This window comes from Microtus oregoni, unplaced genomic scaffold, assembly GCF_018167655.1.
Source record: "Microtus oregoni isolate MIOR12 unplaced genomic scaffold, Mior012 000009F_ref0000495, whole genome shotgun sequence".
Lineage (NCBI taxonomy): Eukaryota > Metazoa > Chordata > Mammalia > Rodentia > Cricetidae > Microtus > Microtus oregoni.
In genome coordinates this window covers 56373452-56399307 of record NW_024543068.1, presented here as the reverse complement: position 1 = coordinate 56399307, position 25856 = coordinate 56373452, and the positions used below count along the sequence as shown (strand labels likewise).

Sequence of the window (25856 nt, the reverse complement as noted above, 5' to 3'; positions counted from 1 at the left end):
ATTCTGATCTGTAATGCATTCTGAATATAACTGCAGGGAGAATATAAGGTAAAATATTTTTTCCAGGCATAATGGCGTATACCTTTAATGCCAGCACTCAGGAGGCAGAGACATGTGGATCTCTGTGAGTTGGAGGTCAGTCTGGTTTACGTAGTGAGTTCCACGACAGCCAAAGCTGCATAGAAAGACCCTGTCTCAAAACAAAACAAAAAATAAAGTAATTTTTGTAATTAGTGAACTATCAAATTCTGTGCCCTGACTTCCAGAGAGAACTTTCTTTGTGTCTCTCTTACATGCCGGAGCTCATAAACACTTCAGATGATGCTGAAGAAAGCCGAGCACATGTTTCTCATTAAATCCACTGGTAAAGAGAGACTTGATATTAAATAACATTGAACAAAATAAGTCCAACTATTGCTTCTGCAGAGACAGTGGGGAGGCCATGGCCTTCACCCTTTAATGAAGGACCTGGCGCCCAGAAGCACCCTTAGGCTGTCTCACCTGCTTCTTGAGAGAATACATGTGCAAGCCCTGTAGAGAAGGTTTCCAGGGAAACCATGTAACTTCTATTCTTTCCTTCTCCCTGAATATTATTAAGCACTAAACCTGCCTGTGTGTGCCTGGGGTTCTCATTTGAAATCAGAAACTGATGGGAAAACGTGTTTGCCTGAAACACACCCACATAACCAGAGATCATCTTTCTTCTTCCCTCACTAAATGTCAACTGCACACTCTGCAGGGGAACTAGATGACCTGGGTTCATTTGTGGAAGAAAGACAGGGAGATTCACTCCCGTTGCCTGCATCGCTTTCCTTCCTTGCTATGAAGGTGGCCGGAATGAGTTCTTGCCATGCTTAGATCAAGCAGTTGTGTCTTTCCAATTAGGTGCTAAATGGTAGAGAATGTGAGTCTCAGAGAATACCTTTATGTTCAATTTCGTTGGTTTGCTTTGTTTTTCGAGACAGGATTTCTCTGTGTCACAGTTCTGGCTGTCCCGGAACTCGCTTTGTAGACCAGGCTGGCCTCGAACTCACAGAGATCCTCCCACCACTGCCTCCCGAGTGCTGGGATTGAAGGCATGCGTCACTAAATTGTGTTAGTGTAATAGGAACATGACGTGCAAGAACAATCTCAGCTTGATCTTGTACCATGTGCCCTCCCCAATTATATTCAGGTGTATCACTGTTGTCTTTAAGAATTTTCTCCCTCCCTCCCTCCCTCCCTCCCTCCTTCCCTCCTTCCTTCCCTCCCTTCCTTCCTCCATTCCTTTCCTTCAGGCAGGACCATGTTTATTCACATGGTGAGGGGTCGTCTTTATTATCTATATGTGTGGATCCAAAATGTCTGAAATCACTCATGCTTTCCAATTACCTCTCAAATAAACCAAACTTCCTCTGCCCAGACAAAAGGCCTAAATTTTCCCTTCTTCCCCTTTGTTTCTCCATTGGTATTTCTCAGTGCATCATTCCTGTGTCTTGTCACCTCTGCCATCCCTCCTGGATGCTGAGATCCTATTAGCATCTAAAGAGCTATCCAAACATCACCTTCCCTATAAAACCTCTCCTGGGCCCTTAGTCAGAATGAACACTTGCCACAGTTGCATTTTCTTGACTTTTTATTTAAACCTCTACTGTAACATACCACAGTCTATCTGGTCTTCCTAGTCAGAGGCTTGTCTGTGTATCCCTGTCCCCTGCTACAGCAGAACACTCTGATTTGTGACAGGTTTTCCCCCTTTTGTCAGGGGTGAACGCATCTGGTACCTCTACCAGATGGTGCCTGCCTTGTGTTTGCTTCTCAGTATCTTCTAGCACAGCTGAGTTTCATACACACAGTAGGCAATGAATGCAGGTCCTCTGAGGAGAGTGGTTTTGGTCTCAGGAGCCATTTCCATACAGGATTTGGTCTCAATATTCCTGGGACTTTGTACTCCATCCTTTCAGTACAACCTCCTAAATTAGCTCATGGCCTGTTCTAGCTGCCTCTGAGGGGTCTGTGGTGGTGTTGACGAAAATCAAAATGAAGACAAAATCAAAAACATAGCCAACAATTCTCCAAGTGTGCTGCTCAGATTGTCTTTGCCTCTTTCTAGTTGAGGGTTACTGAGAGCACTGCTTTGAGTGTGGGGACCGGGTGCCCTTCCATGTTTCTTGCTGGCTTACATTTGGTTTCATTCTTGCCTGTGAACTTGTACCTGACAAAACAGGAAGACAGAAGAGAGAATGGCAAAGAGTGGGTGATCTCTTTATAGAACATGGCCCTCCCTGTGTTGTCATCACTATTACCATCACCTGTGAGCTTGCTGGGCGCATGGTCCAGCTCTAAAATCAAGGAATGAGATTTTATAGGCAAGGGGGATTGCCATCATAGGCACTGAGACACTTGAGGGCATTTAGCTGTCTGAAGGGTTCCTGACGATGGGAACCCAGCATACCTTCCACACATGGCTCCCTCCTGGTTAGTGGCTTCTCTGCTTTGTTTTTTGTTTTTTTTTCAAGACAGGGTTTCTCTGTGTAGCTTTGGCTGTCCTGGAACTTACTCTGTACACCAGGCTGGCCTCTAACGAACTCACATTGAGCAATTAGTGCCTGAGGTAGGAGTTACTTTAAAAACTAGAAACTGTTTTCTCTAGTTTCTAGAACTGAGAAACTGTGGAATGAGCAGAGCCAGGGTGGGGATGGAGGGTCAAGGACTTGGCGCTTGTGTGCCTTTGAGACTTCCCCAGGGAAAGCCCTTAGTAGTCACAAGACTGGTGGTTTTACAGAACAAGTGCTTAGTGATGATGCAAAGGCAAGGCATAGTGTGTGTGTGTGTGTGTGTGTGCGCACGCGCGCGCACATGCATGCATGTACAGTGTAGACTTCACCACCAAACACATCTCGTTGCAGAAAACACTGTTCAGCTATCAACCTTGGCAATGCCTGGAAATGGTGGGTGGATTTCTGCCAGACAATAGGAACCTACTTTAATTTTAAAGTATGACCAGAAGATTGGGTTTGATTGGCAGGACACTTCCTCTGATGTGAGGCACATGGCAGTACTGCTCTGTCCTGCCAAGGGACCTTGCATTCCTTGGTAGGCTGCTGTCTTCCAGGACCTCTTCCAACTGCCTGACTCAGAACCACACTGAAGGGGTAATTCTTACCAAAGCAGCAGGCAGGGAGATTTACTCACTTGTGTTAATGAGCAAATGCTCAGAAAAGAATCTGACATTCACAAGAAGTGAAAATGAGGCTGTTTGCACCTCCCAGGGGGACCTCAGATGTGCGCAGAGAGCGCAGCTTGGCCGCAGGCAGCGCAGACGTGCAGAGCTGAGGGGCTGCAGCAGGCAGGACGTTCCTGACTGAGATGGTAGCACTGCTACTGTCCAGACAAACCAAGGCCAGTCTAAGGGAAAAGAGGTCACCGCTAGGTAGGGCCAGATAAGGAAAAAGACTTGACCATTTTCATGCCCCAAACTTCTAATAATATCTTTGATGTCACTGCTTGATAATATAGACTTCAAATTTAGGGTTTGTTTGTTTTTTGAGAACCATTTTTTTCTGAGTTTTTACTGAGGTGTGATCTCAGTTAAAAGATGTCTGCCAAGCAGAATATATTTTTTTTTTCAAAATAAAAATTATTAACGCTTCTTCCTGGCTAAGAAACTCAAATTCCCCAATATCCAAATGAAAAAGTGAATGCACAAGAAACAAAAATGACCACAATAGTATAAGCTATAACTCCCAGCCACTTGGGAGGCTGAGGCAGGAGGATCACAAGCTCAAGATCTGCCTGGGCTACCGTGAGTACAAAGCAAGTCTGTATAACTTACTGGAGATACAGCTTACTGATAGAGTACTTTACCTCCACTTGTGAGGTCTTACATTCAATTCCCTTGTGCCCTCAAACAACAGTAAGTGTGTATATCCTCCCAAATTTGTTATGTATACACACACTATCATTTACATTTTTAATTAATTTATTTTTGAGACAAGGTATCTAGCACAGGCTGGCCTCAAACTCCATAAGTAGCTGAGAATGACCTTGAATGTCTGGCCCTCCTGCCTTTAACATTCACTTTGGTAGAGGTGTGCACAATTGTGTCTGGTTTATTTAGTGCTAGGGGCCGAATCCATGCCTATGTTCACACTAGGCAAACACTATCAGTTGAGCTACATCCCAGCTCATAATTCAGCAGCACTTAGCTAATTGATCTCCTGTAGAGAGACTTTTAGGGTGTTTGCAAATTTTAGTTAAAATGAAGGCAGTTAATTATTATTATTATATTATTTTGCTTATCTCTGTGTGTACACATGTGTGCTCATGTGTAGACTAGAGTCAACATCAGTACCTTCCTTTACTTCCCTCCAGCTTAGTTTTTTGAGTCCCGGCCTTTCGCAACCTGGTGTGAGCAAGAGGGTGGGAGGGCAGAATGGGTCACAGTTCCAGTAGGGCTTTCTGGCCAGCTCTTCTAGCCAATCCGTGAGTTACACTTTCAGGGAGAGAGTCTTGAGATTTTAGTCAGAGTGCAATAGAAGCAGGCACCCAGTGTTGATCACTGGTCTGCACACACACACACACACACACACACACACACACACACACACACACAGATGCACATAGACATACATACACAGGAACCCATACACATGCACAAATATCTCTCTCTCTCTCTCTCTCTCTCTCTCTCTCTCTCTCTCTCACACACACACACAGAGGCATACATACACAGGAACCCATACACATGCACAAATCTCTCTCTCTCTCTCTCTCTCTCTCTCTCTCTCTCTCTCTCACACACACACACACACACACACACACACAGAAGCATACATACACAGGAACCCATACACATGCACAAATCTCTCTCTCTCTCTCTCTCTCTCTCTCTCTCTCTCTCTCTCTCACACACACACACACACACACACACACACATTTGCATCACCAGCATATGAAGAACACTGTAAGAACTGGGATTTAGCCCGTCTTGTTGCACACCCAATTCCCCAGCACACTGTGTAGTGTCTTGTAGGCAGTGAGCACTCAACAATGAATTCTTAAAGAATTTGAGTTTCAGAACCATTTGGAAGTTTAAACATTTTTTTAATTTAAATTAACGCTTGTAATTAGAATACAAGAGACCGTCTTAGCTGCCAGATAGGGCTAGCTGCACAAGTGCTGTAGAATTCCCTGGCATATGTCCTGAAACGAGCCTCTGAAAACACGTGAAGAAGCCCCGAGAGTAGAACTGAATGATTAAGTTGGATAAAGCCGGAAACCAGTCAACAGAATCTTTAAGAAATTCTAGCTTATTTTATTTTCTTCATACTCTTAAACATAACTGCCAATTATGGAAAACAGAGCCTACCCTACAAAAGACAATAACTGTAATTTCAGAAATGTATTTTCTAATTTATCTAAAAATATAATCGGTTACCATTAGTATAGGACCAACGGCTTCCAAATCATGCTAGGAAACTCCCGTGGCTGACCCTTCATGACTTGTCATACCCCCAGATCAGCATATCTCTCAACCCACGTCAGGACGTATCTATCTGCAGTTGAAGATGGTTACCACTGAGACTCACAAATGGCGTGGAGTGGAGAACAAGAGGCTGCAGAATATTCAGCCCTACATGAACCATCTATACCCTACCATCTCCTCCAGGCTAGTGATCATACGAAGAGGGACTGGAGAGACCGTAAGGTGGTGAACGATACAGGAAAGCAGCGTCCTCTGGACACACTGGGCCAGTGGCACAGGTGAACGTGAAGTAGTTAGGACAAGCCCCACGGAAGCTCAAGCCAGACCGAATCCCGGCATGGAGAGACGGGGTGGGTACCAAGTCCCGCCCCTAGCCAGGAACTACTGGCCATTGATAGCTGCTGGGAGAGGAAGAGTGTGCTTTCTCTAGGAGTGATGCCATGGCCGGGAGAAAAGAAAGACACACATTTGGGTAGGTAGGGAAGTGGGTGAATCTGGGAAAAGATAGGGTATTGGCTGAATACGGCCAAAACTCATTGTACACTATTCTCAAAGAACTAATAAAAATAAAGCAACCCATCTCCTGAAAACAATACACTTATTATACTTAATTTGTTTGCATTATGAATAATGTCTTTATATCCATAATGTCTTTCTGGCCTTTTCAGAGCATCACCAAACCCAGCGAAGTACAGTCATATCGGACCAAGTCTACAACAGCTGCTTTTGTGTGTGTGTGTGTGTGTGTGTGTGTTTGCCAGTCTTAGATATACATGTAAGTTGCTTTGACCTGACCCATCTGACCTGTGATATGTATTTTCACTGAGCACTTAAGATAGAGACATCGGTATTTGCCCAGCAGAAGGGGCACCCCAGATCTAGAATATTTTCAAAGGTGTGAAAACAGATCATTTGCAAGAACTATGTAAAGGAAGCAAACATGTGAATTTTGCTTGTCTGCAGGTCTACATTCTTTGGGAAATGGAAAAATGAAACCCAGTATGTAGCGTCATGTATTTCAGCTTTATGAAGACACTGGCTCATTTAAAGAACTAATTTGTATGCATGTGTGTCAAAAGCTAAATACAGATATACTTTGTAATTGTTTTATCATCAAGATGACCATTTCAGCAATTCAAATGAAAGGCAAAGTCTGTGCAAAGTCTGCATGCCTCTTCTTTGGAAGCTCAGGAATGGCTTCCAGGTGAAGGTAGACCGCACCAGTCTTCCTCCACCTACATTAGCAAACCGTGGTAAGGAAGTGCCGTAAAACATCTAATCTCCATTCATAGGAAGGATACAATTGCAACGGGGCTTGTCCCTCTGTAGAGGAGACGGCATGGTTTTAAAAGGGTTAGTTGCTAGGAATGAAGAGTATTTTTGTAGCTCGCTATGAGCCACGGAAGGTCCAGTAAGCAGGGAGGGATACCTACATCTTCATGGCCCACGTGAGGCTTCTTCCCTACATGTATTAGATTCAACTGAGTACTTAGAAACTATGCCCAGATCATTCCACACTAATGAAATTATAATCTATTGAAAGTGGGCTGATTTAAAAACGCAAGGCAGACAGCTCTCTCTGAGTTTGAGGTCAGCCTGGTCTATAAGAGCTAATTCCAGGACAAGCTCCAAAGCCACAGAGAAACCCTGTCTCAAAAACCAAAACAAACAAGCAAGCAAACAAACAAACAAAAAAAAACCAAAGATAAGGGCATTTTTAAAGTGTCCCTGATGATTCTTATTGAAATAGAATCAGGTGATCCTTGACTTCTGCAAACACAAAAGAAAGGTTGGGCTCCAACAAAGTGAAGAGTCTATATTGAAAAATTAAAAATCAGAAAAAGTTGTATCTGATTATATTTAATCTGGACACCAATAACACAGCTCTTTCTGTGGAATTAATGATGGGTAAAACTATTTGATTAAATAATTTACTGCTCTGTCTCTACAGCAGATCAACACTAATAACAAATAACATTTAAGAAATGAGAAAATAAAGGAAAATGGTTCAATTGCCTTTATGAACTTCAGGATGTCTCAAAATTAAAAAAATGACTATGCAAGAATACATTTGATAGCAGGTATCTTCTTCCATTAAAAAATAAACAAAACTGTTCAGACTGAAATGCAATATTAAAGCATTTAGCTAATAACATTTTCTGGAACTTTTTAAAACTCCATGGATCAGCTCCACAGATAAGTACCTGTGATTCTCATAAGCCTTTCAAGTCATTTTGAGTTGTTGGGAAGAACTGTCCTTGAAGATTTCACAAGTCCAAGAAGGCAGGAAGAAGAGAGGTGGGGTAAGAACAACCATCAATGTGCATCAAAGGCTCCATTTAGCCACTTCCTGTTTCTGTGCCAGAGACAATGACACCGACTGTATTAGGTTATTCACTCTGGGGAAAAGGTCTTGCCTTCATTTTTCATATCCATAACCCTGGAGCTACACCAGCAGGGGAGGGTCAAGGCTCAGGCTCAGAGCTGGCTTTCAGCATGTGTGCCTCTCAGCTGAGCACAGAGAGACTAATTGCTAAAGGCACTCAGAAGGCTATTGTGCTTGTTTCCAGCACATCACCAACGTCTGTGGGCACAGAGGGGATGCACAGAGACAAACTGTAAAGCATGCAGCGGAGCTTAGCAATGCTTGCACCCTTTTCTGTTCTTAAAGACCACATGAACGCCAAAACATATAGTAAACACACGTGACATTCTACTAAAGCACCTCCAGAGACATTCAGTGCGAGAGCATCAGGTGTAATAAGCAAGCCATCAGTCTATTTAAACCTAGAATGCTCATCAACATTATGGCGTCTGAGAGGGGAAAACAGCAAAGAAGTCTCACGTTGAATATTAACCAAGCCATCATTAATGCCAACGTTTTTTCCTCTGGAGAAGAGTTCAACTGGGGAAAAAACTGTATTTCTGAAGTGCCAGTGTTCAGAGGGTCCTATTGCATTTTAAAGCTAAGTCTGATGACTGACACATGCTGATTTCAAAAGCTTTTGAACACAAAATTGCTTTTGGCTCTAGTGCCGAATATTAAGCAGAGTGTTTCTCTCCTTGTTTGATGCCAAGAACGAGATGTAGGAACCAGTTAAACTGCACTGTCCATCCTTTGTCTCTGCAAACTTCAATCTGGTCGAGGAAATACTTCTTAGCATCCTCCTCGTTCTTCCCCACTGTGAGGGCGTCTCGGATGTACTCAATGTCTTCTTTGCTTGTTAACTGGGGCATTCCTGTCATGAGCATCATGGAGAACAGGATGATCAGCAGGTTGGTGTGATGGCGAAGAGCCAGATAAGCCCTGACACAGACATCCTGGACAAAGGAGAAAAAGATCCTGTTATCAGGGTCCCGGCTGGGGCTTAGGTGCTCGGGGTGATGGTGCCTTTGGCTGCGATCAAGGCGAGTTTCTGAAGAACATTCATCCGTGCTGGAATTTACATGTTACTGTTCATGCAAAGAACCCTTTGTGAACAAGGCAGGTCTCTGCTTCAGGGGAAAAACATGGCGAGAACTTAAATACTTTTATGATCTTGTAAATGCATCAGTGTGTTACAGCTAGTGTGCTCAAGGAAAACTGACTGGTTCAGACAAGTCTCATGCTGTTTGTTAGTGTGCCGTTCAGATTCAAGTTCTTTCATAGGAGAGTGGGGGTAGAAACACCTGTCCTATCTAAAGAGGCGTGTGCCACTTTTGAATACCATATTGGAATCAATAAACTTTATGTAAGTGAAAGCAATGTTTACCAAGAGTTAATGAAATCCAAAAAATGCAGGAAATGTGTTGAATTTAGCTAGCCCTCATATTTACTTTTTTATACTTTTTTGTATTTAAAAAAACAGATGAATTTGCTTTTTACCATCTGATTTTTTTTTGTTTTGTTTTTTTGTTTTTTGTTTTTCGAGACAGGGTTTCTCTGTAGCTTTGGTGCCTGTCCCGGAACTAGCTCTTGTAGACCAGGCTGGCCTCCAACTCCCAGAGATCCACCTGCCTCGCCTCCCGAGTGCTGGGATTAAAGGCGTGTGCCACCACTGCCCAGCTACCATCTGATTTTTTAAATTGTTAAATGAACTTAAAATTTTTAATACAAATTCCCAACACTGAGTAAAAGAGTATAGTTTTAAAAATTGATGGCTAGCCAAGCATGGTAACTTATGCCTGTCATCCCAGAACTCTGGGGGCTGAGGCAGGAGGATCAGGGTGAGTTTGAGGTAAGCCTAGGTTACAGAGTAAGTTCCAGGAAAGCCTGACTTAGAATGAGATCCTGCCTCAAGAAACTAAGTAATACTGTGAACCCAAAGAAAAACATAATTAGACCTCCTGGAAATTGGAAACAGACAAGATCTCCTGACAAAATTGGGAGCATGGGAGCAGGGGATAGAAGAAAGGGGAGAAGGGGAGGGTTGGGGAGAGCTTGAGGGAATGGGATAATTGAAATGAAGGAAGGACAGAGATGAGAGCAAGGAAAGAGATATCTTGATTGAGGGAGCCATTATGGGATTAACAAGAAACCTGGCTCTAGAAAAATTCTCAGGAATCCACAAGGATGACTCCAGCTAAGACCCTAAGCAATAGAGGAGAGGGTGCCTGAACTGGCCTTGCCCTGTATTCAGACTGATGATTATCTTAAATATCACCTTAGAACCTTCATCCAACAACAAATGGAAACAGAGGCAGAGAGCCACATTGGAGCACTGGACTGAGCTTCCAAGGTTTAGTTGAAGAGTGGAAGGAATGAGAATATGAGCAAAGAAGTCAAAACTATGACGGGTTCATCCACTGAAACAGTTTATCTGAGCTAATGGGAGCTCACTAGCTCCAGCTGGACTGGGAAGGAACAAGCATAGGACCAAACTAGTCCCTCTAAATGTGGTTGACAGATGTATGCCTGGGGCAGACTGAGGGGCCACTGGTAGTGACACTGGGATTTATCTCTACTGCAAATACTGGCTTTTTGGGATCCTATTTTCTTTGGATGTATACCTTGCTCAGCCTAGATGTAGTAGGGAGGGTCTTGGGCCTTCCACAAAGCAAAGAGGGCCTTACCATCTCTTAGGATTAGATGGGGGTGGAGTGGGAGGGTGTGTGGAGGGAACAGGAGGAGGGGAGGGAGTGGGAATTTGGATTGGTTTTTTTTTAAAGAAAATATATAATAAATAAATAAATAAATAAATAAAACCAAAAGGAAGGAAGGAAGGAAGGAAGGAAGGAAGAAAAGAAGGAAGGAAGGAAGAAAGAAGCTTCTGTCTCCATAAACATCCTTGGGTCAGGTCATGAGTCATGTCTCCTATTAAGCAACAGACTCGTCTGCGCCATTAAATCATGACAAATATTAGACTAATCAAGCAATAGAAAGGCATTTTACTAGGGTAGAAGTGATGTAGAAATTGTAGAAATGTAAACACATCCGATGAGAACTGTTAGCAATTTTTAAGAGGGAATATCAAAGAAAGCATCTATACAATGTGACAGATGATTCTCCGGTTCTAATGTACAAGCAAGGATGTGTGAAAACTCACATTGTCAAACACAAGAACAGACAATAAACCTTGAATATGTATGCCATCAGTGAGCCAATGAACAAAACACAAGGCAAGACAGAAGCCTTCACAAACCCACAGACAGAACCTGTTGGTCTGCTGCAGATGCTCAGAGGGCCAGCTGTGTCTTCACAGCAGACCGCGTGATGGCATGGGTGCTCTTGTGACAGGGCTTAGCCTTGGATGTCACATTGTCAAAACTCAGGATTGTACATGTAAAGTGGGTGAAAGTTTCTGCCTGAAACATGTTTCAAAACCTCGACTTCCAAAAGAATCTACGTGCTTCCCCCCAGGCACTTCTATTCTAGGAATTGAACTTTTAAAAAGCTGGACGTTTTTTCGATGACTTTACCTATAAGAGGAAGTTTTTCAGAACATCGTGCAAGGAGATGGCAACCTCAGTGTCCTGTAATAGGATGTGGAGTAGAAGGCTGAAGAAAACTACGTCAGTCACCTATTCTAAGACTGGTGCTAGAGATGATCCACATAACAGTAACACATAGCAGCCATTGTGAAGGAACGAAAGAGCACATGCACCATCTTCCCATCTTTGCCAATTATCACAAAATGGCTTTGTCTCTATCTATTATTTACTCTCACTCATTACCATGAAAAAGGTCTGCAGCCTACAGGAGAAAGGATTTGTTGGATCGTAGCTTCACAGGGTGCTAGTCTAACATGGCAGGTAGGACAGAGCAGCGGGAACTGGAGGTGGCTGCTTGTGCATATCACAGTAGACAGGAAGCAGAGAACTCAGGCTGGAATCAGCAGCAGTTAGAATCTTCATAAAGCCTGTGACGTGTCCTCCATGTGTCCTGAGGTTCCACAACTTCCCCAATAGTGCTGTTACCTGGGGTTAAGTGTTCAGACCCATGTGGATGGGGGACTTTTCAGTCTCAAACCACAACACTGTATCATTTGCATGTGGCACAGTAACCACAATGATAACAGAGGTCAGGCCTGTATCACAATGGATAGTGGAGGGTGGACATGTTACATGAAGTAAAACGACCCAGCTCACTTCGATACAATGACGGCAGTTTGTATAAAACACTGGCGCAGAGACCACCTAGACTGAGGGTGTACGGTGTGCCAGTCCCTTTCATTCCCATCAGAACTCCGAAGCTCTCTTTTCTGCCCACCATGAAGGAGGAGGCTAACACAGTCCCTAAAGCATGTCTGGGCTGTCCCAGCTGCAGCCCGGATTTCAACTGTCCCCTGGCAGCAGCTCCAGTACATTAGCGCTTTTGCATTCTAAATGATGCCACTGATGTCCGGAAATCATTCTCTTTGCTCATCCAACCCACCGAGGCATCTCCGGTTTCTCAGTAATTACAGAGGCTAAGTGCAGACGTCACCTCGGGCTACAGTCTCATTAATCTGCCAACTCTTGCGATTTTCACACAGACATCGGGAGACGTCTCTTGATTTGGAACCAGACTCTGTTCTGATTTTTAATTATTTTCTATCCTTCTATACACTGGGGGCTCCAGGCAAATCTCCTGCTTGTGAGCCCATTGTGGGGTCAATCTTTTTTTTTTTTTAATGAAATATTTTCAAGGAGGGAAATTAACCCCAGGCATTTATTGTCACAGCAAGCCATAGGTGCTCAGTAAGAACTTTCAGGGGAAAATAAAGCAGATTTAACTGTCCCTGTGCCCAAAGAGATACACGTAGGGAAAGGAGCTGCTGTCCTGCTTCTGTTGAAGTCCACCCCACCCTGATGAGTTAGCATCTTCTCGTGGATGCTGAAGAGGGAGCTAAGAGCCTTATGCAGGCCTGGTGGGCACTGTCGCACCAGGGTGCATTCTGGCCTGTGTGGATGATTCTTGTTGGTTCTAGCTTGATTGTGTAGTTCTGACTTTCACATCCGGGCTCTTCTACAAGAGAGAAACCTCTTTCCCAAAATTAACTGCATGTACCCTATCTGGCAGGCTGGCTGCCTGGGCTTGGTACTTGAGAGCAGATGTTAACTGTTCTGTGTTGAAGGTAGAGTGGAATGCTGGCTAACAGATTAACACCTAGCTGTAGGAACTCAAATGTCGGCTTTATTTGACAATCAGGGAAGTCATTTAGCTTCTCTGGACATCAGTGTTTTCATCTGTAGGATGAGAACAATAGTAACAGCAATAGCCATTTCATATGGCCGTGGTGAGATTTAAGAGGAGCTGCATCATTGAACGCACTCCTCAGTGCTGAGGGCATCAGGTTCTTATGCAGACCATCTGTCCAAAGTGATTCTTTAGACAATCGAGAGTTAGTGGCTGGAGGGTGTGAGCGTGGGTAATCAGGGTTTTTTTTCAACACGCATGGGAGGGGCTGTCTTCACACTGGCCCCCCGAGGAAGGATACATAGGATGTCACACACTGGTCATTTACAGGTGATTCTTTTGCTTTGGGGGTCACAGTTGGGTACTGCTCCACCCACTCAAGCCCCACAAGTTTCATTTCTGGTATTTGTACTCAGTGGCAATGCCTGTGAGCCCTGGTCACACTGCTTCAGCCCAGAGGACTGTGTGCGGCTTGAGCAGCTACAAGGATGTGGCTGGGGAGCTCAGGGGAAAACCCAGAACACAGAAGTTATGGCTGTTGAAAGTGAACCTTTTTTTTTTTTTTTTTTTTATTTCCAGGGCTCAAACACTGTTCTTCTTCAGCCTATGAGAGCCTGCGTGATCTGGGTGAAGAAGGGAGAGAGGTCTGAATAGGGCACTTGGTTTCACGAACCTCTTTAAGTGGAAAACATTCCATTTCCACTGAGGACATTAGCAGAGAACTCTCCTTTAGTAGCTAATAAATAGGTTGAGCCTGCATAGTACATGTGCTCTTAATTTCATTGTGGTTTAAATGCCTTAATTATAGCATCTAAGGCCTGAAAGAAAGAAATGTTTTCATAGACTGCCACCTCCACACATCTTAGAAACAAAGGAATTCATTACCATGTCAGGACCCAAACCTTGCCTTGATTTAAACCAGCTAATTTTATACATGCCATCCACTAATTCTTAACCCCTGAAGAGTAGCTCTAGGCTGCTCAAGGTCATACGGATACTTTCCCTAACAACGCAAACCCTGCATTCTCCTCTGCATGAACTGTGCATGTTCACCGAAGTAAAAAAGTAATGTCGAAACTACAAAACAGAAACTCCAGGGGTGAGATTCTGAGGGTGAGGGAGGGAGAAGAGAAAAACTGACAAATATTGATCACCGAACCAAAAAAAAAAATGTTGTCTCTGCCTGACAAAGGCACACAGTGGAGAAAAAAAAAATAGTTCAGGCCAAGGCACACGATACATATATTTTAAAATATAGGTCAATGCATTGGCCAGCCAGCATTCTTAGGACTTATCTATATATATCTATAAACTATATATATCTGGTTTATATGATAAACCAGAGAAGATTGTTGATTTGAAGAACTAACAATGCAGGGAGAAGCACTCTATGGTGAGGCTGAACAGAGAAAGTATCTGGCCCTTGGCTGTTCATTTATTGAGATAGAATTAGTAGTTTCATATTTATGGATGTGAACATGATTCTCAAACAAGCTGTTTGCCAGGGATAGGGATATACCATTGTCTTTCAATATTTAGATAAAAATTAATTAGGTATACAAAGGCTATAATTGTTTCCTTTTAGTCTGTATTAAGACTGGCCTCTTTTGGGGCTGGAAAGATGGCTCAGCAGTTAAGAGCACTGGCTATTTTTCCAGAGGACCCAGGTTCAATTCCTAGCACCCTCATGACAGCTCACAACTGTCTGCAACACCTGTTCCAGGGGATGCAATGCCCTCACATAGACATATCTACAAACATTAATGTAGATAAAATAAAAAATAAATTATATAAAAATAAATTATATAAAAAAATAATGGCCTCTCTGTCTGTCTGTCTCTTCTGTCTCTGTCTCTGTGTTATGGATATATCTTTCAGTCTTGTACTAAAAAGATTTGAGGACATCTATTTGGATATAAAGTAAAAAAAAAATAACAAGTGTATATGAAACAGGGGAAGAATTCACAACAACAACAACAACAGCAACACAAAAACTCCCACAGATCCTAATATTTACACAGAGTGATCTTCAACTTCATCTCTAGCTAAAGGGACAATCCGATCCATGTCTTCATCCAACTTGGAGAAGTTAAAAACAGAACAGAACAAAACAAAACCTCTTTATGAGAATCAGTGCTTTTGAAGAAATTGAGACCAATGGAAATTTCCCCAGAGGATTATCATGGAGAGCATACTTGGAAGATAATAAAACACATACCTCATAGTATTACTACGGTAGACACAGCCAACCTTTACAAGAAACTGAACATCTAGAGGATGACTTTGTTGATGTCTTGAGTAGCGTTTAAGAATACCAGGGCTCTAACATCTTGGGTGTTGAGTAACATTCCATGTGGGTGGAATAACCCATAAATGGATTGATGGGTGATCCAATGCCATGCTTCCAGTCTTATATTTGTATATTTTCCAGATTAAATTCAACAGATAAACCAAGTCCCAAGAATATGAAAGCCTCCTTTGTCTGAGGGAGATACCATATCAACATATTCAAACTCTTACCCTTTTTGCATACATCTTCCTTGGAGAGATGGGAAGTGCTGTCTTCACACTGGGGTGGAAGAGGCTAAGCTGACCTAGTTAACTGGCCGGAGGGAGAAATCCCAAGAGGAATCCATTGCCAGCTCTGTACTTCTAATGTAATAGGCACACTTGTCCTCTCCTACTTGACCTATATTGGGTATTAATTAGGGTAATTCGTTCTTAACCAATTGTGTTCCAAGTGACTTTGCTTTGCTCTCCTCTTTCCCTGCCATCCACCCAGGGCCCTGATTCGACCGATGCACATTTCCTTTCCCGACTCAGACTTCAAGGCTCACTCCACAGAGACCTATGTTGCATCCTGTCTGGGCAGTTGTACTTTTTGTTCCTAAATACTCATTGTGAGAACGTACTTGCTCGTGATGTTTTTTTCTGCTTGGATGTTCCATCCTCTCCCTGTATATACCAGATAAGATGAAACTGAATTCATCTTTAGAGGATTCCTTACAGCTCTCTTCTATCTCACAGGAAGGATTCATTCTTCCCTCTGCACACCACTCTCACTGCAATCTTCACACAAAGTGTCCCTTGGCACGGAGTGGTGCCAGTCTACCTTCTGAACCTGCCGTGCCCAGCACAATGTTCAACACCCTTCAGATGATCTGCCCATCATGAGACGGCTAAGAGCTTTCTGTGCAGAAGCCAAGTTAGGCCTTGGGGAAGATTCACTGCTTTTAAATTATAAGGACATGGAGAACAGTTATATTTGAAGGGGATTAAACTGGGCAGACCCCTTAGCCTTTCGAGAACAACACTGGCCTGGCCCAGGGCCCTGAAGCACACACAGAAGGGATTTAATAAGGGCATATTGCATCCATGTCCTGTCTTAGACAAGGTGAACATAGCTCGATGACAACAGGATGGGGCAGGAGGCTGGGGGAGTCCAGTCAGCAGGTGACAGACATATACAGGGATCAGACGTCCCATGCAAAGTAAAGGAAGTTCAGGAGGGGTAAGAGATGACAGCCCAGAAGACTGTCAGAGGGCAAGGTCTCCGCTATGTTTCTGGCTGGACTTGGGTAGCTCAATTGTATCTCCAGAGTAGCAAGCAAGAAGTCAGCCTTCCACTCCTAGAGCAGATATCTCTGGGGGAGATGCTGAGGCAGAAACAGTTAAAACAACCCAGGAGCAAGTCAGTCTGACTCTCCCAGACACGGATTTCAGTCAAGAACCTTCAGGTTCTCAGCAACTCCCGGAGTTGGGCTCTGTCCTGAGACTGGCCAGGTGCTTGCAGCTGGAGGCCAAGTCAGGTGCACTCTGATTTGGGGACAAGATGGCAGGTATGCCAAACAGGGCAGACTGGTAACGCTAGCAAGAAAACTTCAACCAGTGTCAATCCAAGTAACCAGCTCTGGGCTTCCTGGGAAACGCATCTTAACAGTGACATCTAGGGGAAAGTGCCTTTAGGGACACTCTTCAAACTTTTCTCTGTACAAACGAGTGCTGTTTGCCTCTCCAGATGTTAGATGCTTTATCTAACACATATCCTCAGTGCTGCGGTGTGCAAAGACCACCTTCCTCTCCATAGATCTGACGGGAAGAGATCAAGTTGCTCATGTTCGCAAATGAACTTGTATTGAACATGCCTTATAGGGTTGTATCCCACATCCTGATCTCTGGGTGTAGATGGTTGCTTCACTTCACACACACACACACACACACACACACACACACACACACACACACGCACACACACGCAAGCACACACACGCAAGCACACACATGACACACAGAGACACACACAACAGACATGCACACATGCACACACATATGCACACTCATACACATATCACAGGATCTTAGTAAATAGTCCACATAGTCTAGGCTGACCTCAATGCTATTATTCTTTTGCTCCAACCACCTATGTCTATTTCTTACGTTAAGTTTTTAGGGTTTTTTTTTTTTTGGTTTGTTGTTGTTGCTGTTTTTCAAGACAGGGTTTCTCTATGTAGCCCTGGCTGTCCTGGAACTTGGTTTGTAGACCAGGCTGGCCTTAGACTCACTGAGATCCGTCTGCCTTTGCTTCTGTAGTGCTGGGATTAAAGGCATGCGCCACCACTGCCAAGTTCTTACCATAAATTTAAAGCAATTTCTTACTTACCTACAACCTTTGAGAAGATAAATATGAATGATTGGAAAACCTTGAAATGTTGGCAGTATTGTCTCTGGAAGATGGGCTGAGGGTTAGATGTCTGATATTTAAAAGAAAATTGCTTTTAGGTGGCATGGTGGTTCATGCCTTTAGTTCAACACTTGGGAGACAGAGGCAGGCATAGCTCTGCAAATTTGAGGACAGCCTGGTCTACACAGTGAGACTTTGTCTCAAACAAACAAAAGAATAAACCTAAAGATTTTTTTTGGTTTTTATTTTTAACGAAAAATTACTGCTTATAAAAAAAGCCAATCCAATTCCTATTAAAATAAACAGGAGTTCAAGTATTATTTGACTTTGATTTTGTATGTTTTATATGTTTATAGCTATTTGCTGAAATTTAAAATATAGTGATATCGAGGCAGGATAGAAAGAGAGAACAAATTACAAGGACGTGGGAACAAACAGGTGGTTCTCTCCCAGAGTCTGAGTGAAACCTCTCCCTAAATGACAAACAGGAATTGCAGCACAATTAATACTTGCTGCAAACAGTGCTGGCTTCCAGGCAGTGTTCTTTTCATACACAGATATTTTATGTTTAAAAAACAAGGATCCAGGCTGGAGACTCAGTACATGGTGTTGGATTTAGCCTTGTTACTATACCAATGTTTTCTGGGAATTTTAAACAAGACTGTTGATTTTGTTTACAGTGAAGATGTCTTACCTTCCTGCACCCCGTGATCTAGAGTCTAGATTCTAGACTTGTTCTTTACCCATTGTCTCACACAGTTCAGGAGTCATCCTGTGACTCGAGGTCCCATAACAGCCTTAGAACCACCTCTCTCTCTCTCTCTCTCTCTCTCTCTCTCTCTCTCTCTCTCTGTCTCTCTCACACACACGTATATATATGCACTCATTATATATGTATATACTTATGAAGACAATGAAGCTCAGCTCTCACACACACACACACGTATATATATGCACTCATTATATATGTATATACTTATGAAGACAATGAAGCTCAGCTCTCATACACACACATGTATATATATGCACACATTATATATGTATACACTTATGAAGACAATGAAGCTCAGCTCTCTCTCTCTCACACACACACACACATATATATGCACATATTATATATGTATACACTTATGAAGACAATGAAGCTCAGCTCTCTCACACACACGCATATATATGCACACATTATATATGTATATACTTATGACAACAATGAAGCTCAGCTCTCTCTCTCACACACACACATGTATATATATGCACATATTATATATGTATACACTTATGAAGACAATGAAGCTCAGCTCTCTCACACACACATGTATATATATGCACACATTATATATGTATGTACTTATGAAGACAATGAAGCTCAGCTCTCTCTCTCACACTCACACACGTATATATATATATATATATGTATATGTATATGTATATACTTATGAAGACAATGAAGCTCAGCTCTTAGAGACCCACACCTGTGCTCAGGGATATGTCTTCCTTTCTCTACGGGTCCTTTCTTTTTCTTAATGGCCATACTTAAAATCTATATTAAAATATCTTTAATAAATTTCAGCTCTGTTTCATACTTATACTTGCTTGTCCTCAAAATACTTTGTGCAGTGAAGCCAAGAGCTGCTTTTGTCTGAGCTGCAGCACCTGAACGACGGAAAAAGTGCCAGTGAGATGGCTGAGTGCGTGAAGGTGCTGCCCGGCAAGCCTGGAGACCTGACTTTGATCCCCAAATCCACGTAATGGTGGGAGGACAGAACTGACTCCCAGCTGCTGTCCTCAGAACTCCAAGCATGCTGTGACGTGGACACACACAACAATAATGAAATAAAAAGCATTTAAGGATTAAGGCAACTCCTTAAGCTGTTCTTCAGCACAACACCCCACTCTGTCCTTGCACTGCTGTGAATCTGAAACAAGTCACCAATGTGATAAAAACCATTTACCTTGTTTAGAAAATATCTGTTCAGTCAAAGAGAGATGGAAATTGTCATCATTAAAACACATTTAACCCCCGCCTGCCGGAGGCTACCCCGAAGGCCCAAATGGTGAGCTTCAGTTTTTCTGTCCCTGTCTGATCACAGCTTTTCTCCAGAAGTAACCGATGGATCTGAGCCCAGGCTATGCCAGCTGCTTTGGAGAGAGGAGATGGGACTCAGCACAGCCATCCTCTTTGTTCCCCATTGCTCTCCCCAGTCCCATGGGCTCACATGTTTATGTTGTAAACAGAGAAGCCTCACCTCACTTTTAACAAAAAGTGTGTCAGCTTTTTTTGTACTCTGCTTAACAAGTTATTCATCATGTGGTCAAAACTAGCAAGGGGACTTTTAGTTCAAAATGCAAATGTGTACACTTCCTAGTTTGATTAAACACGATAGCTTTCTTATGCCAGACTCTGAGACACAGCTGAGAACTTTTACATTAACAAGCACAAATAAAGAAACATGAGCCCCAAATTATCAGTGTGAATTAAAAAAAAGGAAGAAAAGTAAAGAAAGAAAAGCAGCTGGACGGTGGTGCACTCGGGAGGCAAAGGCAGGTGGACCTCTGTGAGTTGGAGGCCAGCCTGGTTTACAAGAGCTAGTTCCATGACAGGCTCCAAAGCTACAGAGAAACCCTGTCTCAAAAGAAAGAAAGAAAGAAAAAAGAAAAGCAAAAAAAAAATTGCCCAAGTCCAGCGTTAAAGATAAAGCTCAGCTGCCCATCTTTGTGGAGATCTGGAAATTCTGCATGTGTATAATTTCCTGCATCAGTGGTCGGCTTTCTCTTGCTATGAGTGAAGAGGGTGAATGGGGGCAAGGGATGAAGACAGGTAGAGGTGGGGATTCAACTCTCTCTTTAACCTTTACAGGCTGTTTTGTCGTGTTTCATATATTGTCTGGACGTCATTTCAAAAACAGTGTCTTAAACATTTCCAAAGTGTGACGATTTGCCCGGTGTCAATAACCATCAACCAATGGTGATGGAGGCTTGCTGCGTCTAGAATTTCTCTGCACTGATGCTGAGCAGCGAGCTCGGAGATCCTTGCTGCATCCACAGAGTCATGGGATTGATGGGCTTGGTCTGGAACTGTCAGAACTGTGAGCTACATAGAAGGTTTCTCTTTATAACACTAACTCACTAAATAGTACCTAGGAAAACAATACGTAGACCACATTCCTTCTTTACAGATGAAGAAAGCAAGGCTCTAAAGGAATGAGTGACTGTCATGCTGGACACAACTGGGAAGCATACTCAAGTGTGCCGGACACAAAGGTTACCCTTTGACACCTGTGTTGTGCTCGTTATGTAGGTAATAATCACAGGTGTGAAAATGCTGACCAGTCTTCTAAACACAGATGTGTAGACCACAGCACCATCCACAGAAGTGTGCTTCGGGTGATACAAACTATATAGATACCATGTGACTGAGGGGGTAGGGGCTAAGGGCTTAAGAAAGATGCTTCATATTTCACAAAGGATGAAGAAATGTTCTTAGACCAAAGAGCACAGGCTTGAGAAACTTCCCATTCAGGTATTGCATTGAGTTAATTTTGCTGGGAGGGACAGGGAGCTTCTCTTGGCTTCCTCATTATAAAAAATGTTTTCATTGCAAATGTTTTTAAACTGAAAAAAAAAAAGCTGTGACAGAAGCAATAAGAAAGCCAAAGGGAGAACTGCTGGGATCTGGTGGAGTGACAGGACCTCTGTGTGGGTTCATAAAACATGAGCAGCAGCTGGACAAAGGGACAGACTCCTAGGGACATCACTCACTGGCAAAAGCTAGAGGCTGTGGTTCTATGGGAAAGAGGATACCCACGACTAACGCGAAATCCCAGGCATTTGTTTGATGCTGTGAGCTGCTATTTGCTGTTGCCATGTCCTGTCCAGAGCTCCAAGAGAGCAACACTTAGTACCTTCTCTTCTTTAAATAGTGGAATACTTCCATCTGCCTCCTGAAACATGCCCAGTTCCTGGAAACTGTTTGAAACCCAGCCGACTGTATGCAGAAAAGTGCATGCCCACACTCCTAAAACCATCTGACCGGAGAGGGTGTGTGTCATCATTACCAACCAGACAACCAGCCAGTAGATCAAGGGCCCCAGTTTCAGCAGGCACAGGTGGGTAGTTGTTCCCCTGCAGTCAAGGCTCACGGCATCGCTCAAGAGTCATGCTGGACTCTAAGGAAACCTTAAGAAAAAGCCTTGTCCCGGGGACGTGGAGTACAAACCAAACTACACTGAAGACACATTAGGAAGCTGGTTATGTGCTGACCACCCAAGGCAAAGGGACTTCTTAAGTCGTCACTCGAGGTTTCTGTTTTGTGTTTGCATTGTTATAGAATACATGTACTTACAACTTTTCTGAATTGTGTTCCTTCACAGTTATTAAATTTGTATGTACAACATGCTCTCATTGTGTGTTTGAATCTGAACACTCTCAAGTAGATTCCTGTGGGGGCTTCATTGCAGGCAGATGGAACTAGAGCTCACTGGAGAACCTGTGGTCATGCTGTCAATGAAAAAGGGACTACCCTTCATACAACAAAACCAGCACGTGCAACAAGAGTTCCCTGTTGGTAATATGATAAATGCACACACGGTAGCAAACACCAAATGAAGTTCATGCTTGTTTGTGAGTCCTGAAACATACTTGAAGTTTGAGTCTTCTAATAGTCTCGAATAGCCTAGTCTCCATGGCTGTATTTTCTTGAATCTGTCCTCACACCAGCCCCACCCAGGGCCATCCCTTATGGGATATTTTTGCTTGCTGTTTGGTTTAAGTGAGCAGGTCCCTGAAAGCATTGGTTTGCTGATACTTGGGGGAATGCACAGAGGTAAGGAGGAGGAAGTGGGTGGTCATCTCGTAAGGGGAGAAAGAGGTGAGTTCTACAGTGTGCTTGGTTGGTATTGACAGGTGAGGGACACAGAGGTCACATACCTGAAATTTCTGGAAGTGTGGGCTTGTCTTCTTTCCAGAAGTTCCCATCACAAACAGGAAGTCTGGGGTTAAGACAAATGGCACTCTCTCTTTATTAATGCCCAGGAAACTTTTATAATTCCCAAGAATGTGTCCAAAGTCTATGTGAAATAGGTTTCCTGAAGAGAAGGAAATGCCTGACATCAACACATGGCATAAGTGCTTATAAACATTTTGGCTTTTTGAAACGATTTTGCGGTTGCCCGGGAATGAAGGATCTTCAGTGAAAGCATTTTATACTCTTATATTAGCCTGTGATATTTTCAGTCTTACCAGGCATGTGAAAGCAGCAGCTGCAAATATCTGTTGATAGGCTTGTTTGTTAGACGGTTCCAAATGTCGTTCAAAAAATACCTGTCTCCAAAGTGTTCTTAGACAGGTAAATCAAAGTCTAGCTAATATTTGAGCATCATGTTTAAGAGACACCATGTCCTTCATGTGACTGATGGATTGGTGTTGTATTCCAATCCAGCAAGAGGGGTTTTAGTTTTTCACTTTTAAGTAGCACTATAGAAATGCCAGTTTGAATCTCTTTGGGGTCAGTTCTGCCACTATTACCATCATTATCCGCAGAACCACGTTAGTTTTTATTTATTTGGTCTTTTATCATTTCTATAATCCACAAATGGACTATTCTTTTGTGTTGACCTTGTCAAAGAATAAGTAATTCACTCCAAGCTTTGGTGCTTTTTCTAAACTCTAACTCTTAAACTAATTCCTGTGATAGAGTCTATGTAGCACAGGCTGGCTTTGAACTTTGCAATCCTCCTTCAGTTCAGAGTGGTGGACTGACAGGCATTGGCAAGTATGCCTGGAAGACTATAAAAATGTGTTCCAATTCCACATATGAACATTGGTACGGTGGCCATTACTGGCCATTCTCAGAGCAGCATGAACCAGTCAGGCTCAGAGAGTTAGAGACTCGGGTGTCTTAGACAGGAGGATATTTCATGTGTTTTATTATTTGTTCTAGCAGCTTTTTTGCAATATTGGCATGGCTGATACCTCCTATAACTACCAGTTTCTAGGATTTACTTCCCAATCTCTCTTTCTACCTCTTGCTGCAATGTTCTCTCTTTCTTTAGTCTCATTTCCTGCCCTTCTTCTCTTACCCATGAACCCTCTGTCTACAGTGACGATGTCCCTGTTCACAATGACTTCCAGGCCTGGGCTCCCATTAGACTCTTACTCTGTGCCAGGGGGATGGGGTAGGGGTGGGCAGTGTTTAATGAGGACAAGTGCTTCGGAGGGACAGCAGTGATGACTACAAAATAAGGTGAATGTATTTGATGTCACTTAACTGAACACTTAGGACTAATTAAAACAGAATGTTTCATATATATATATATATATATATATATATATATAAAATCAATCATGCTACTATGATAATTTTATTTCACAGTGGGCAAACTCACCTGTCTCTGAGATCATAATGTTGTCGTTGTGTCTGTCACCTATCCCGAGAACAAACGTCGCCACACAGTAGCCGGCACAGGAGTAAACAAACCTCTCCACTGCTGCCTGAAACTGAAGAGGTGGTGTGTGAATGCCAGGCGCTCTCCAAGCACAGAGAGCAGCAGAGTGGATTACAAATGCCTTCCAGAAAGACAGTGTTCTAGGAACCACTTCAGGCAGCAAGAAAGTTGAGTCCAGTCTCATTAGTTTTTTATCAAGGAGGTGCCAACTGTCATAATGTTCTACTTGTATTGAGTCAACCAGACACCTGGACATGAGGGAGACTCAAGAAGCAAAAGGCTACAGTAATTTGTTCAAAGTTCCCGTCCTCTCCTTGCCCACAACGGTACAAAACTATAGAGATTTCTGCATCCATGCTTTGCTTGTGACTACTTAAGTGGATGGATGGTTTCACAAGTCTTCATGTATAACAGATTAATAAAAGTTACTAATTATATTTTCTCCACTGAGGCTGATAGCCATGCAAATGCCAGGTGCTATTCTTGTAGGGTAGAACTTTAAATGGCACCCAGAGGGACCGACCAAACAGTTTGTGAAGGATACAGCATGCGCACTTCAGCAAGATGGACATTTTCAACATCCATAACTTACCATTGAGATCCGTAGTACACCGCAAATTATTTTGTTTTATATGAAGGAATGTGTATATGGTAACTAAATCTTTGTGTTGAACAACAAAAATAGCTTTAAAAGTGCTAACAGACTCTTTCAGAGAAACAAACTCTATGCAAAGCTTGACTGGTAAACAAAACTGAAGTAAATGTTTCCCGGGTCTAGAACTGGGCACTCTGTCTCACAGATAAGCTGTGTCATCAGGGGAAAACCCTTGAAACCACCGCTGCTTCAGGAGCAAACCCAGAGACATCCATCGGAAGCGCCTGTCAGACCAGAAGTCAGGACTCTCAGAGGGAAGACAAGCTGGAAGGAGGACTGGGCACGGGGTGGGGAGGGGAGAGCAAGCACTCACCTTCTCTTCAATAGGGCATTTCTCCTTTAGCCAGTGATTCAGCACTTCATCTTTGAATGCCCCTGTGTTACCCACTGTGCTTTGCTGAATTTGAGCAATTGTTGTGGCATCCTTCACAATCTCGATCATCCCTGTGTGAAGAGTCACAGAATTCAACGCTGCTCAGGCTTGACTGAGTGGAGTAGAGGGTTTTTTTCTTTTATCTGATGCTTTTTGAGGCCAAAGCTCTATTTTTCAGGTCTGAGCTATTTTGTTGTTTGTTTGTTTCTTGGAAAGGAAATAACAGCCAATGGCTGCAGGATTTGTATGGAATCCACTTCCAGTATCCCTGAATAAGGAGAGGAAACGGCTGCTTTTGAGGACTAACAAACAAAGACATTTATGTGCCAAGTTCAGCCTTTCTTGCTTGGGATTGGTACCTTTCCCTTTTTAGGTAACATGGCCTAAAATGTTTTGTGCAGTTCTCATAGGAGAACCTTGAATAAAAATAAGAGAGATTGAAACTAAAATGTTAAATGTCTATAAAAGTACCTGAGTGGAGTGTGTAACAGCTCCAGGAATGTGAATTCTGGAATTTAAAAAGAAGTGACAGCTCTTTCTGTCTAATTTTAAACGTTATCTGCGAGAGAAAAGTTTAGTGCGCAACAACACGAGCTGTGGTGGAGATGGGGAGAGGAGCTGGAGGAGGGCGCGGTTCTCA

General features: G+C 43.0%; 1 protein-coding gene across 1 annotated transcript in view; it reads right to left on the bottom strand.

The window, feature by feature from the left end:
* Positions 1–7147: 7147 nt before the first annotated feature.
* The window catches only part of Pik3cg (phosphatidylinositol-4,5-bisphosphate 3-kinase catalytic subunit gamma), a 32934-nt gene continuing 14225 nt past the window's right edge, over positions 7148–25856 (bottom strand). The window contains exons 8-11 of the mRNA XM_041658461.1: positions 25157–25287; positions 24129–24240; positions 22672–22829; positions 7148–8788 (exon numbers count right to left, since the gene is read on the bottom strand). Of these exons, the coding sequence (XP_041514395.1) occupies positions 8510–8788; positions 22672–22829; positions 24129–24240; positions 25157–25287 (680 nt within the window). The 3' untranslated portion in view covers positions 7148–8509. The remainder of the gene's footprint in view (positions 8789–22671; positions 22830–24128; positions 24241–25156; positions 25288–25856) is intronic.